The sequence below is a fragment of the Petaurus breviceps genome, unplaced genomic scaffold (genome assembly GCF_028583685.1).
Source record: "Petaurus breviceps papuanus isolate PSGF00001 unplaced genomic scaffold, PetGlider_PUasm1.0 90845, whole genome shotgun sequence".
Taxonomy (NCBI): Eukaryota; Metazoa; Chordata; class Mammalia; order Diprotodontia; family Petauridae; genus Petaurus; species Petaurus breviceps.
In genome coordinates this window covers 5,465,765-5,481,387 of record NW_027187359.1, presented here as the reverse complement: position 1 = coordinate 5,481,387, position 15,623 = coordinate 5,465,765, and the positions used below count along the sequence as shown (strand labels likewise).

General features: G+C 39.1%; 1 protein-coding gene and 1 long non-coding RNA gene across 12 annotated transcripts in view; one reads left to right on the top strand and one right to left on the bottom strand.

Annotated features, from left to right (window-relative positions):
- Positions 1–15,623, bottom strand: part of LOC138149102 (uncharacterized) — a 258,992-nt gene that overhangs the window by 181,008 nt on the left and 62,361 nt on the right. The window lies entirely within an intron of this gene.
- DTNB (dystrobrevin beta) overlaps positions 1–15,623 on the top strand; it is a 375,244-nt gene that overhangs the window by 328,687 nt on the left and 30,934 nt on the right. For 7 of the 11 annotated variants that reach the window (XM_069071996.1, XM_069072001.1, XM_069071997.1 and 4 more), the window contains 3 exons: positions 6,040–6,199; positions 7,189–7,278; positions 15,483–15,536. In XM_069071996.1, the coding sequence (XP_068928097.1) occupies positions 6,040–6,199; positions 7,189–7,278; positions 15,483–15,536 (304 nt within the window). The remainder of the gene's footprint in view (positions 1–6,039; positions 6,200–7,188; positions 7,279–15,482; positions 15,537–15,623) is intronic. The other 4 variants (XM_069072000.1, XM_069072006.1, XM_069071999.1 and 1 more) reach the window with 3 other exon arrangements.

Genomic DNA, 15,623 nt, shown 5'->3' with positions numbered 1-15,623 from the left:
CAAATTCATTCCCTCCCAATTCTATCTCCTGCCCCACTGAGAAAGCAAGAAAAACAAAATCCATTACTAACATATATAGTCAAGCAAAACAAATTTCCACGTATAGCTATGTCAGAAAAAATAGATCCCTCAACCTACCCTTGGAGTTCCTCCCTTATGTATAACATGTTTTACGATGAGTCTTCTGGAATTGTGGTCTGTCATTTGGTTAAGACAATTTTGGAAGACTTAGGAACACCAAGTGACCAATCACAATTCCAGAGGACAGATGAGATTGATAGGACATATTTCTTGGACATGATCAGTGAACAAATTTGTTTTGTTTGGCAATATTTGTTTAAAAAAAAGATTTGGCTTTGTTTTTAATGCAGGGAAGTAGGAGAGAGAAAAATAAATTTTTATTCATTGAAAAAATGTTGAAATGATAAATCTAGGAAAATGTCCTTTTTAAAAGTTGATTTTTTTTCTTGTAAAGTATTAGTAATAATGTGAAAGTGAGTCTTAAAAATGTTGAATAAAAATAATATCTTTTTAAAGAAGAAAAAATATTGAATTAAAATTTGACTTTTTTACATTTTCTATTAAAAATAAATAATAAATTTTAATTTTTTGAAAAAATAGATTGAATCTAAATTGCTTATGGGACATCCAGTTCTATCCTCCCTTTCAGGAGGGACACTACAACTGAATGTGAATGTGAATCTGCAAGTCATCTGCATAGACATTATAATTAAACCTGGGAATTGGAGATGTGCATGAATATGGCCTGTGTGCTTCATGAAATGGTGGTCCAAGCTACCTCACAAATCAGAAGAGAAGGCCACAAGGCAGAGGTATATCCAGGGTGAGAAGACTGGAGAATGAGAATTCTTCAGTTGATAGAGTGACCTGTTACTGGATTAGTTCTAACCTATACTCTAGAAGTCATTTCTCAGACACCCCCAACTCTCAAGTTACGAGTTAGTGTTTCCAAAGTCTTGATATATTTTCACTTATTGGAGTATCTCTTCATGTCCATTACTCTAACACTCACTAGGATTATATATGTTATGATAGCTTTGATGAGTAGAGGACCTATAATAGCCTTTTTTAAAATGATATTTTATTTTCCCCCAGTTAAATGTAAAAACAATTTTTAACATTCGGGTTGTTGTTTTTTTTTTAATGTTGAGTTTTAGATTCTATCCATGTCTCCCTCCCCTCCTCCCAACATTTAGTGATAAGCAATCTCATATAGGTTATACATGTACAATCATGTAAAACATTTCCATATATAATAGTGTTTTAAAAATACTAGCACCTACAAAGTCACTTGATTCTGAAAGGAATAGAGTCAAGTAGGTGTGAAGTCTGCCCTGATAAAAAGGAAGAATTCTCCCAGTTTTTCTCAACTTTGACTCTTCCTGAGCCACTGATAATGACCCCTTTTAGTCTATATTTTCCTATGAAAAGTTTGTATTCTGTAGTAAGCTTATTGGATATGATCTGGTCCTTCTCAAACTAAAGGTGGAATAGTTTGGTTCCATGTTATATAAACTCAGAGAATCAGCTGTGTACAAATGTAGACCACTGTCACTCTAGTTTCATGTCTACAACTATTTTCATAAAATATTTACACTTCAGTTATTGAGACCTACCTTTAAAAACTTTTTTTGCTTTTTTCCCCCCAACCACACCTCGGGCCTCTAGAGATCCCTAGCAGGGTTTTCAGGGAGGATAACTCCTGTGCCAAATGAAATCAATAAATACTCATTAAATGTTTGCTATGTGCATGGTGCTCTACTTCCTCTGAGAGAGGGAAAGGAAATATAGAAGTGCAAAAAAAAAAAGTGCCTTCAGTTGCAGAGCCAGCATAGACATTGGAAAAGTAAGACAACATTTATTAACACCCTATAACACCCTACTATGTGCAATAATGTACAACCCTAAAAGAGAGCTCCTGATTAGTAAACATTTGTTAAGCACCTACTATGTGCCAGGTATTACTCTAAGTGCTGGGGATACAAAGAAAGGCCAAAGAGAGTCTCAAAGGAGCTCGTGGTCTAATTGGGGGGATGAGAGGGCCACAGCATACAAATAACTATGTACAAACAAGCTATATGCAGAACCAATTAGTGGTAATCACAGGAAAGTAACTAGAATTAAGGGGCACAGGGAAAGGCGTGCCATTGAAGGTAGAGTTTTAGCTGGGACTTGAAGGAAGCCAGGAAACCAGGAGGCAGCAGAGAGGAGGAAAAGCATTCTATGTATGGGAGACAGCCAGGAAAAATGCACAGTCAGGATGGAGTGTCTTGTTCAGGGAACAACAACTCAATCACAGAGTAGAGGAGAGAGATGGAATGTAAGGCATAAGAAGACTGGAAAGTTGAGCAAGGACATATGAAGAGCAGTTGCCAAGTCAATTGTATAAATAAGTGTTGTAAGATAGAACCCAGAAGTGTTCCTTCTTCTCATCTCTCCTCCTTATTTATATATTTTTTCAATATTTATCATATATTGACTTGTATGTATTTGAATAAATGTTTTTCTACACAGATAGAATGTAAGCCCCTTGAGGCAAAATATTATGTTTTATATGTATAAATACTGTTCATTTATTTCTACTGTCTGTAGTGTCTAACACAGAGGATGTTCACTTCATTTGATAAGCAAATATTTTGTTTCCTCATTAAATCTGTATATAACACAATTGTGAGGGTGTTAAAGGAACAATATACAAGATTATCTAAAGGAGTAAAAGACAGCAAAGGTGCAGAAAAAATTTAGACCTTATTAATATCAGAAAACAAAAACCCTGCAAGATAACCTCAATAACTATTGCTCTATATGCCTACTCCCCTCCCACCATCTTTATGCAATCTTTATGAGCATCATCTAAATGTATCAAGGACATACTCCATCAGGATATAAGGGTGAGATTCTACAGCACCCAATCCAATTAACATAATAAGCCTACACACCTTGACTGAATAAATAAATCAAGCAAAAGCATAAATTTAATTGTGAATTAGTCCTTAATCAGTTTTAGAGGTTTTGTCCATTGGATGAAAAACAGATGATCCCACACAGGAAACATAGGAAACATCTTGCAATTGGTTCAAGTGGATCAGATCACACCTAGACTACGTATAAAAAACATCAAACCAGTTTGGAGTAGGCTAGTCAGGCAGTGAACTGGCTTTTGTTGTCTAGCGGTACAAGAGATCCAGTTTAAAGAATACTTATTCAAAAGTTAGAGCCAAACCCCAAGAGAGAATAACCCTTAGAGGGGGAGGAGGAGGAGAGAGAATTTCTTACTCTTTCCTCCCCACCCCATCCTCATTAATCATGTCAACAGAAAGATTGAGCCAGTAGCACATAGTGCATCCAGCTGGGAATAGAAAAATTAGACAAGTAAGATCCAACACATCCAGCCAGAAATAATAGTGAATGGAGGGAAGGCAGCTTCTTATGAGCACGATCTTATGATGGAGAAAAGTGCTTATGACAGACTCTGCAAAGGCTCCGACCCTTGGAACGTAGTAGAGGGCTACACCTCAGGCTTACTTCATGGGAACTCCATGAAGGGAGAGAAGGACTGCCAGTAACTGGGAGTTGTGACCACGTGTGTCCTCTACACACGTGCTTCCCCTTGTGCCCACTTCCATTGTGCTTTTGTTGCTGATTGGGGGAGTGGGGAAGAGAGCGTTTAATTCAGTAAAACAAAACGTTGCTTTCTGGGCCATTTTACAATAAAGTTTCTTCCATCACCCATGTCTAAATCATTTAAGATTCCTTGGAAGATATAACGATAGAAATAACCCTATTGAGCATTCCTCTGATAATAAATATCAGGTGAGGAATAAAACAGAAATATACACTCATCAAAAGTATTCACAATGGTGATGGAGGAGAGCCAGCACACATTCCTTGGTGGAAGAAGGATCTTGGATTGTAAGATCTACCACCTGCTTCATTTCTGGAGAAAATTGCACTGATTGCATTAAACTTAGCAGAACTTCCTAGAAGAGCTCTTTGCTATTGTCATTCAGTTGTTTCAGCAGTGTCTGACTCTGCATGACCCCATTTTGGTGTTTTCTCAGCAAAGATACTGGATTAATTCACCTTTTCCTTCTCCAGCTCATTTTACATACGAAGAACTGAGGCAAACAGGGGAAGTGACTTGTCCAAGGTCACACAGCTAGTGTCTGAGACTAGATTTAAACTCATGAAAATGAGTCTTCCTGATTCCAAGCCCAGTGCTCTGTCAACTGTACCTAAACCCTCAGAGGAGTTTGACCACATATTCTACAAGTGGATAAAAAATGTCTATGCACTTTGAGAACACCCTATAGAATTTGTCCAGCAGTATGTCTACCTGGGGGAAACAGCCCAGCTGGACAAGTTGGGCTCAGACCTGGACAAGAGGCAAGGACACTGTTTCCCTTAGCTCTTTTTTTTTGCTTTTTTTTTTTTTGGAGGGGAGATTGGGGTTGACTTGCCCAAAGCCACATGGCTAGTTTGTGTGTGTGTGTGTGTGTGTGTGTGTGTGTGTGTGTGTGTGTGTGAAGTGAAGTGAAGTGTCTGAGGCTGGATTTGAGCTCAGGTCCTCCTGACTCCAGGGCTGGTGCTCTATTCACTGCATCACCTAGCCAACCCCTTCCCTTAGCTCTTTTTGGCATTATTATTTTCCCTGCTTCTATACCTTCTAGACCACCAGCATTGTAATCTGACTTAATGAAGTAACCTAGAACCCTTGGGCCTTGCCACATGCCCAAAGCTAAATCCTTAGGGCTTCTGGAGCTTTCTATATAGCATTCATCTGAATTTTCTTTTATGTATTGTCTCACCCATTTAGAGTGGGAGCCTGTTGAGAGCAGGGACTGTCTTGCTTTTTTTGTCACATAATAAGCCTTTAATAAATGCTTTTTCATTTGTTCAATCATCTGTTCCGAAACGGGATTGCCTATCTGGTAAAGTAATGAGTTCCCAGCTACTTCAAGAGATTTTATAGCAGGAATTTCTACAATAAAAAGATTTGATTAAATGACCTCTAAGGGCCCTCTACCCTCAACTCTTAAAATTTTGTGATTCTGTTTGCTGTAAAAAAAAATAATATATTTAGCTTGGGTACTAGCCCAGAACCATTTGCAGGTTGAAGTTCCAATGATGATTAATGTGATGTCAGGTTAGGGTCATAGATATAACCTATCCAAGACAGGATCCTTCTGTGTTTGTCTTTCTGAGATGCTTAAATCATAACCTTTCCTCATGACTTAGTTTTTCCCAGTTGTATTTCCTTAGAAGGTCCTAGCCAGTATTCCAAACTCTGCATTTCTTTCTCTGAACAGCAACAGAGCTCAGACCCTGGGCCCTAGGGGGGTGGTCACAGGGGTAGAGTGGGGGTGGGGATTATTTATTTTTGACCTTATTTCTGTATGTCTTCCCCATTGCACCAAACCTTCTCCCAGTCTTCCTGTGGGGCCTCCCAAATCACAAGTTGATTTCTACTTAGCAGCTCCAGCTCTCACTTATGTCCTACTTTCCTGGTTTCATTAGAAACTCATTGCATTTGTGTTCACTATGACAGACATGCTGAGCTCTGGGTTCTGTGAAGCAGGCCACAGCTGCACCCCTCACATATAGATTCTCAGCAGCACAGCCTGTTTGTGATGACTTGTTCCATCCTTATTATACCTGTGACCCATATATTCCTTTCACTGTCTACCTGAAGTCCATCTCTAATCTCAGACTGCTATCTCTAAGTCCCCATTCTGTGCTAATTCTATCTTTTCTTCAGTTCATGTTTTATCCTTGCTTCCTCTCTTCCTTCTTTTTTCTTTTACCCTTGTCTACCCTTTTCCAGTCCCTCCGGGCTAGTCCAACTTGTTCTCAGACTCATCTACAATATGAATATCTGCTGTGGCCCTTTACTGAGTTGCTGCCTCATTGGTTCATAGCAGTGATCCAAGATAGGTAAAAGATAGTCTTTTCTCTCTCTAAAGAACTAAAACAAGAGAGTCTACGGGATAACCTGTTTCATGTTTTTGTTTCTCCTAGGCCCAAGCTACAGGATCCCCACACACATCTCCAACTCATGGAAGTGGCCGCCCAATGCCCATGCCTGTCCGTTCAACATCTGCTGGATCTACCCCTACTCATGGGCCACAGGACTCACTGAGTGGAGTTGGGGGAGACATCCAGGAAGCCTTTGCACAAGGTAAGTCTCAGTATTAGAGCACATTAGAAAGAAGGGGGTTGGGGAACTATGTACAGGAACACTCCTGAGACTTCTCTAGTCTTTTTTTTTTTTAGTCAGAGCTTTAAATATTGAAACCTTCATATAAACTGCAAAGAAATTGACTCAAAGAGCTGGTCCAGGTATTTTCTCTTCACATGGGCTTTCCTGAAATTGAAAGTGCTAAATATAAGCAGTACAGGATAGTCTTGGTACACACATGAAGGAGAGGCCTCATAGACTTGGACCAAGTACCAACCCAAAACTTTGAACAAGTCTGGCCCAGAGTTGACATCTCCTTTCTCTTTAGGAGAGACATGCTTCTTGTCATTTGGACTCTGCTTCCTTCCTGTGGAAGGCATATGGTAGATGTCTGTCAAAGTGATGTCGTGCCTTGGGAAGGCTTAAAACAGACCAAATAACTGGGTCTGTGGGTAAGATTCTTAATATACATCATCTGTATTCCATATCCTGCATAGGCCTACTAAAGATGGCACAAGTGTAGACTTTGCACAGATTAGTTCTCCTGGGGAACTGGATGTTAGTAATAGAAACAGCAAATACTGGATTGACTGGGCAGTGACCCTTTGAGAAGTTGAAAGGGGCACTGGTATAAAGTCCAACAAAAAAATGCAAAAAAGTACTGTGCCGTAGGCATAGTCCTGGACCCCTTCTGATATAGTTAGCTCTAGAGAACAGAGGTGTCAGGAGTCTGTTATTCATCTGGAAGGGGTGTATGGAATGAGGCTAGCATGTGTGGGTATCTGATAAACTGCATCCAGCAAACTGGTCTGCTGCATCCTGAGGTGCAGCTTCAGGTTCTGTGGCTGAAGGCAGATGGCATTGATGTTGCCAATGCCTCTCAGCACCTACATGGCTGTATCTTGGGACCTTGAAGAAGTGGTTCATCAGCCTGGGCATCTCCTCTCCATGCCCACTCTGGCATCGCCATCTGCTCTGACTCCCCTCAGGTACGAGGAGAAACCTCCGCAATGATCTGCTTGTGGCTGCTGATTCCATCACCAACACCATGTCATCTCTGGTGAAGGAACTCCATTCAGGTGAAGCCCAGAGCTCCAGTCCCACCTTGCCACGTCACCCTCTTACACATACACATGTTTCTAACTCCACTGCAAATCCTACATGACTGAGCTCCTTGGTTAAGGACTTCCAATTGAGTGAGGGCAGACTTTATCCCATCAGACATGCCACTCTCATTTATTTCCTCAAACATGTGGTCTCTTACCTCTAGCACCCACATGTCTTTATAGAGATGCTTGTACATTTTGCGCAAATTACCCTTATGATGATAATTCATAAAGACAAAAATGAATATACAAAACAAATGTGGAAAGACACTCATTGCCTTTACCATTATAAGTTTGAGTTTGCAAGTCTAGGCTCACCAGGAGGTTGTTTATTTCCTCCCAGGTTTTTGACCTGCTGTCAGGATAAGCTGGCCGCAGGTGGACAGTGCTGCTTTGTCTAGAGCCTCATGGTTTGAACAACTTGGTTTCCTGTGTTAACTAAAAGATATAGAATAGTATGCCTTTTCAGTCAAATAAACTTTTTCCAATAACAAATAATATCAAAACAACTAAATAGAGACATTAACTGGTATTGTCAAAACATCTATAAATAGGTACAGAATTTAGAATAATAATTTTTTTAAGTAAGCAAGTTGACACGTTTAGGTACCTTACTTACTGATCCATAACCCTTCTTAACTGCTGCTTAATTTAACCTTGCATTTCCTCTAGGCTTCAGTAGAATTCACTATAAATTTTACTTGGAGTTGGACCCTGCTTTGAGGACAGCTCAACATCATTAATCCAGGTTAATGACAAAAGCTCCTGATCATTTTTCCCCAGGCTACTGCAGCTTCTCGTTACCCTAATTAAAGAGATGGTGTTGCCATTTCTAAGATCATAGATAGAGAGTTGGAAGGGACTTTAAACATCATGTACTCCAACCATCTCTGGTTGCAAATGAGGAAAGGCCCATAGAGGGGACATGATTTGTCCAAGGTAACACAAATACTAAGTGGCAGAGTCATCACTCAAGGCTCCAAGCAAATACATTTTACCCAGTGCTCTTTCAGCTCCACAATGCTGCTGGTTCCTCAGCATTTCAATATTTGACTCCCTTCTGATTTCACTTGGAAATAAAGAATCCCAGCTGGCCTCTTTCTTCACAGTATAATGCTTAGTTTCTTCTTTGGTTGTTTTCTCTTAGCTCTTGAAATAATCTACCAGAGATTTTTAGCCCCTTCCTCTTTTCCTTTCCACTTGATTTGGTAGAAACCAAATGATCAAAAATTAGTTGACATTCAAAATTTTCCATCAGGAGCTGAATTTTGGTGATTGCCTTTTTCTACTGCCAAAGAATAGATTAATTCTCTAACTGCTACATGTTTACGAATTACTAAATAAATTTCTTGTCCCACTAACTTCCAACTCTTCTACACTTTTTACAACCTAGCTGCCTTCTCTCATAGAATCGCACAATTTCAGAGTCAAAAGGACCTTAGGTGCCATATAATCCCTGAACAAGAATTCCTACTACAAACGTACTTGGCAAGTGGTCATCCAGCCTTCATTTGAATGCTTACAGTGAGAATTGTTACTTGTGTGTTTGTCTTTCATATTCAAAGAGGACCATGCCATCAGGGAAATTATGACATGACTTGCAGTTGACTTTGATTTGAGTGAGGTCACCTCACTCAGCTATGCAAGGTCACCAGCCTTTCTCCTCCAGAGCCATCTGGGGCTAGTGGCCTGCTATTCATCAGGATGACTGGAGATGGCCCAGGATGCCCTGGGAGACCCTGGCCCTTTTAGGCTAAGGCCTTTTCATGTTCTCACTTAGAATGAGGCAACACGTATTCAGTGAATAGACCTCTTTAAGAAGTGAGTCAAGGAATGGCCTCTTTAATCATTTTTTAAAAAAAAAGAAAAAATCAGGTTTACAGTTACCATTACTGGGCCATCTCCACTCATTCTGATGAATATCTGGTCACTGGACCCAGATGGCTCTGGAGGAGAAAGTGAGGCTGATGACCTTGCACAGCCCTCCCTCCCTCAAATCAAAGTCAACTGCAAGTCACGTCATCATTTCCTTGATGCTGTGGCCCTCTACAAAAATGAAGGACAAACACAACAACAATGAGGAAAACTCCTCCCCCTCCTTGGGCAACTGGTTCTACTTTTTTTTGGATTGCTCTAATTAAAGCCAAGCAGAACTAGTCTGTTTCCTTTTCCATATAACAGTCCTTCTTATACTTGAAGACAATGATCATATCCTCCTAACCCCCTGCAACTCGACTTTTTTCCCTCTTTAGGTCTTGATCTTTATATGGCATAAGCTTGAGACCCTTTAGTATTTTATGGAGCCATTCTCTCATTCCCTGATTTCTTCAAGTGAATATATCTAATTACTATACAATGCACTTCACCCCCATCCCTACCCTTTTGCTTACTTTTATCTTTCTGAACCAGGTATAGCCTTCCAGAACCATATTTCTATCATGAGCTTCATCCCATCAAGTTTTAGTGTTTCTATAAGGTCAAAATGTCCTTTTTCTGTTAGGATCTGCAGTTCATTTTGCTTATCTATACTTTGTGAATTTGCATAAAAATATCTGAGGCCTGACTTTTACTGTGTACTCTTTCTTGGATTTTGTCTCCTATGAATATTTGGACATCTCTGTTGCTGTTCTTCCTTCATTGTAGTGACTCTGTGGTATCCAACTTGGATATGCCTAGGCAGTTTTTTTTCCTTTTTACTTAGAAGTTTTGTTTTTATTTCCAAGAGACCAAACAAATAGGGCCTCATCAGCCCTTTGTTAGGTGAGCTCCATTCTGTCCAGTAATTCCTATATTTTAAGCCATAATCCTTAAGTCCTCCCTTCTCAGATACCACTTTCTTAACTAGCTCTTCCATTCCTATCTTGTCTTCTCTTCTGAAGCCCTTACCTTCCAATGGTAGAAATCTTGAGAATACCCCTTGGGTTCCCATATGCTTCTATTATTTGCCAAAGACTTGCAATCTGTAGCAATACTTCCTACATTCTTTCTCTCAGAATTTGAAATTGTAGACAACCTTTGGATATTAGGCCCTTAGATATTTTCCATATGAACTGATATTAATCCAGTTCTTCCCCATTCTGCATTTGTGCAGTTGATTTTTAACATAGTACAGAAATTATTATTGTTATTACTAATTTCATTGATAGAAATTATGAACAGATCTCACATTTAGGCATCACTTTATAGTTTGCTAAGCTTACTTACTCAAAACAGCTCCATGAAATGAAATAGCTAGTATAATTCTTATCATCTCCATTTACATATGAGAAAAGAGGCTCTAAAAGTTTGGACCTTTCCATAATATCTAACATTTATATAGCCCTTTGAGATTCAAGAAATGCCTTCTATACACTGTCTCATTTAGTCCATCAATCAGCAGTCATTTATTAAGTACCTACTGTGTGCCATGCACTATACTAGGCTCTGGGGAATAAATACAACAATTAACCAATCCCTATTCTTAAGGAATTTACACTCTAAAGGAAGGGAAATATACAAATATATACATACCTATAGAAGAAATAAAAAGAAATTCGGTACAAGATAGTTTGGGAGGAAGGGCACTAAGTAGTTGGTAGACCAGTAAATGCTTCATATAGAAAGCAGTATTTAAGTTGCATCTTGAAGGGAAAGAAATTCAATGAGGTAGAGAGAGGTGAGGAGTAAGTGTATTTCAGGCATATAGGATAGGCACTGCAAAGGCATGGAAATGGAAAATAGAAGTGTCTTGTGTGAGGAGCAAAAGAGAAGCCTAGTTTGGCTGGATTAATAGAGTATAGGACAGGAAGTTATGTTCACTGAGGCTGGAAAGACAGGTTAGGGCCAGGTCATAAAGGACTTTACCATCTAACAAAGGAGATGATTGCAGAACAACCTAGGAAGAATTGTATGAACGAATACAAAGTAAAGTGAGGAAAACCAGGAGAACAGTTTACACAATTACAACAATATTATAAAGATAATCAATTTTTTAAAATTCATTTAAAAAAACTCCAATCAACACAATGACCAACCACAGTACCAAAGGACTCATGATGAAATATACTATCCACAACCAGATAGAGAGCTGATGAATTCAGAGTGTAAAGTGAAGTATATTTTCTTCTCTTTCTTTTTCTTTATTGGAGGGGGGGGGAATAGGGGACATAGCTAATGCAGGAATTTGTTTTGCATAATTATATATATTTGTAATAGGTTTTGTTTTCTCACTTTCTCATTATGTGTGAGAGGGAAAATAATACAAGATTGAACAGCAAATTGAACTTAGAATGTTTTTTTAAAGCTAATAGAAGAGTTTCTGTTTCATCCTATAGCTAAGAGGGAGCCACTGGAATTCATTGAGTAGGGGAATAATATGGTCATGTCTGCATTCAAGGAAAAACACTTTGGCAGCAGTGTGTAGGATGGACGAGAATTGTGAGAAACTTGAGGCAGGGAGACCAACCAGGAAACTATTTCAGTCATCTTGACAGATAAGAGATGATAAGAGTCTGAACTAAGGTGGTAGCTCTTTGCATAGAGAGAAGGGGCTGAATTCAAGAGATGTTGTAGATATAGAAATGGAAATATTTGACAATTGATTGGATATGTAGGATGAAGAAGAGTGAGGAGTTGAGGATTAAACAGAGTTATGAACTGGGAGAGATAGAAGGATAATGATTCCTTCAACAGAAACAGGAAAGTTTAGAAGAGAGTAATGAGTCCAGTTTTGGACATGTTGAATTTGAGAAGTCTCCAGGTCATCTGATTTGAAATGTCCAATAAGCAACTGAGGAGGAGGGACTGAAGTTCCAGGGAGAGATGGGGTCTAGATGTATACATCTATGAGTCCTCTACGTAGACATGAGAATTGAAACCATGCATGTTGTTGAGGATGGTTGTTTGTCCTTTGTTTTCTAAGAGGACCATGGCATCAGGGAAATGATGACATGACTTGCAGTTGACTTTAATTTGAGTGAGGGAGGACTGTGCAAGGTCACCAGACTCTCTTTCTCCTCTGGAGCTATCTGGATCCAGTGACCAGATATTCACCAGAATGAGTCGAGATGGCCCAGGATGCAAAGGGAGACCCTGGCCCTTTTAGGCTAAGGTCTTTTCAGGTTCTCACTTAGAGTGAGGTAATGCCCATTCAGTAAATAGGCCTCTTTAAGAAGTAAGTGAAGAGATGGCCCCTTTAATTAGAAAAAAGAAAAAAAATCTAAATGGGAGGGGAAGACCCTCAGGGTTGGCTGTTCTAAAGAGAAACAGTTATCATTGACATTCACTCTAAGCCTGGAGGGCCCAAAATACAGCCTTTAAGTGGAACTTGGGCAGGGACCTATTGTGGTCCAATATATGAGCTTCAGAGTGAAATGAGAGAGAAAAGTAGGGTTCCTACAGCAAAGTCTTGAGGAATGTCTCAAAATAGGGTACAGATGATAAGCCAGCAAAGGAGAAGGAGCAATGAAACAAGTAGAAATGAATTGAACAGCTGCTAAAAAATGTGGTGGGTTCATGTACAAAAATCTTTATGGCCCCTCTTTTTGTAGTGGCAAAGAATTGGAAATTGAGGGGATGACCCAAATTCATATTTGTAGGTATTGTATTTAGCTTATACATGTTAAATACATAATTTTAAAATATTTTGAATAAACTCTCCATATGACAAAAAAAAAAGAAACAAGTAGAAATGGTATCACAAGAATGGCCCCTGTCCAAGAAAAGAGAGGAGGTAAAGGGCCAATTACTGCCTCAGATAAACAATTCTTAGAATAGATATTTACCATTTAGAAATAGTTTAGGTTGAGTTATTCTGTTGAGTCTTACCTGGAAGGATGAGCATAGACTAGATGACCTTCCAAGTTTATTATCATTAAAATCATATTGATTAACTTCCCCTTTTGTCCATGGCACTGGAAAGTCTATTGCTATGTTTCACTCCAGGATGAAAGGAAGAATGGAGACTGAGAATGAATTAAAGATAAGAAGAACTTTTCCCCTTCTGTTCCAGGTATTATGATCTTTTAAAAGGTCATAAAAGAAAATTGAGATGACTGTTCCTTTTCTTTTTTTAATTTATCCTTGGACAAAGACTTTACTGAGAACATTCCATACAGTTAATTAAGAAGAAAAATGTAGAACACAGTGAATGGTGTTTCATACCAAAAAAAAAAAATTCAAGTGAGTTTTGGTTGAAGGAGCTTTGGAGCTTTATACAAACTAACCATAAAAACTAAGCAGAAAAACTAGATCAAAAGGAGGAGAATTTGTTTTAAAAATAATTGCTTTTGTAACACAAAGAAAACATAGATTCTGACCAAAAAAAAAGTCTTGGCTAGGCAGTGTCTCTTACTGTAACTATTGCCTAATGTTCTTCTCCCTGATGTCCTTAACACTGACTGGAGGTACCACTGTGAGAATTCATAGAGAAGGAAGGCAGAAACCATGTTTGTATTGTTTAAGGGAATTCTTTCAGAGTGGTGGCACTTGAGGCAGGTGTGTATTGAAATAAGCCTGGTTTGAATAGAGTCACAGCAAGATAATATCTATTATAATTAACCTTTAACCCTGAACAAGCAAACTAAAGCATGACCTGAGAACCTTAGTTTCCTCAAAAACATGTTTACAAATCTGCCTTAATCTTCAAGGAAAGCTATAGCTCTTTTGTTGATAGGTGTGGTAGGGTCCTGTTCTTTATAATTCCCAAAGAGCAACTCTGAATGAAGCCTTAGCACCAATAGAAAAGGAAAATACTCTTAGCTTTTGTTGGTACTTAGGAAGCTGCTTATTGTAGCCAGTGGCTTAATTGATCCTCCAGGTAGTGGTAAAGGCAAAGATATGAAAAGGAAGCAAACAGAAGGCAATGTCTTGGCTATAAGACCTCCCTCCTTGGGCCCTACAGCCTAAATGAGTCGGTTTTGGTAGGGTATGACTCATTTGGAAGGGTCCCTCTGATTTCTGGAATGGTCCATCCATTGTAAAGACAGTTTGAGTACCTTTAACAAATGACTATCAGCAAGGAAGATAAACAATCCCCCAAAGTGTATCCAGGCTCTTAATGTCTCATCAGAGCTTCTAACATAAGGGTTATTATATTTGTTTACTTCAGAATTTTGTCTCAGATCATGCCTGCATATATCTATCCCTTCTCTCCATTTCTTCTTTCACTATTTTCATCACCTGAGTTACTGCAATAGCCTTATAGATAAACTACACCTCCAGTTTCTCCTTCTAACCCATCTCACATATTACTATAATTCTGTATGTTACTGTGTAATCTTGGGCATTTCACTTCTCTGTGATACAGTTTCTTCTTTTGTGAAATGAAATAATCTCTCCTATTCTGACATGCTTTGATCTGCCTCCAATATCTCTTTCATCATGTTATTCCCCTACTTAAGAATCTACAATGACTCCCTGTTTCCTACCATAGCATCTAAACATCTGTTGTTTGGACTTCAAGGCCTTCACAAGCCGACCCCACTTTGGAGGATGCAGTGTATTACAATGGTCAAAGCACTGGATTTGAGAACCTTCATTTCTGATTCAGGATTTTTTTTTCATTTATTATCTCTAGAGCATTGGGCAAGCCATTTGGTGCTTCTGAGCCTCAATTTCCTCCTCTATAAAATGAGAAGGGTGAACTTGATAACCTGTAGAGTCCTTTCCAGCTCTAGATCTATGAGCCTATAAACATTATTTAGCTATTTGCTGTCCATTTTTCATCAGGATAAAAGAAGATAGTTCAGTTTAATTTTTTTCAGTGCATTCTTACAAATCACTAGTTGTAGTAAGCTCCAGGCTTCATTCCTATATAGAATTGAATTTGATTCTGCTCCAAGAGAAGAGGATAGAATATTCCTTTTAGGGAGAACAAAGATCCTCAAGGTGAGCCAGTATCAGAGCAGCACTAAAGTTCTGTACATTATAGTCCAATCTGATTTCTATTAATTTCTGATGAAGAAGGTTGGTGGTATTTATACGAACACTACATTCACATGCATGCATACACACACACACACGCACACACACACATGCACACAAATATGCTCACACACATCCACCAAGAAAACTTTGCAGCCTCCAGCTACAGACACTTATAGAGGGGCTCATCAACCCAATGTGTCCCTCCCCTGCTCCTCCTCTGCTGCTCACTGTGCTTAAGGGTCATTGGCCTCCTTGAACTTCTATTTTTTCAGCAGAGGAAGGTGGAGAGGAAGAGGAGGAGAAGACACAGAATAAGAAAGACAGAGGTAAAGGCAGCTTGGCAGGTCCCCTGGTTTAGAAGAAAGTCAAAGCCATACATTCCATGACACATATCTCTCCCTTTTCTTCCTCTG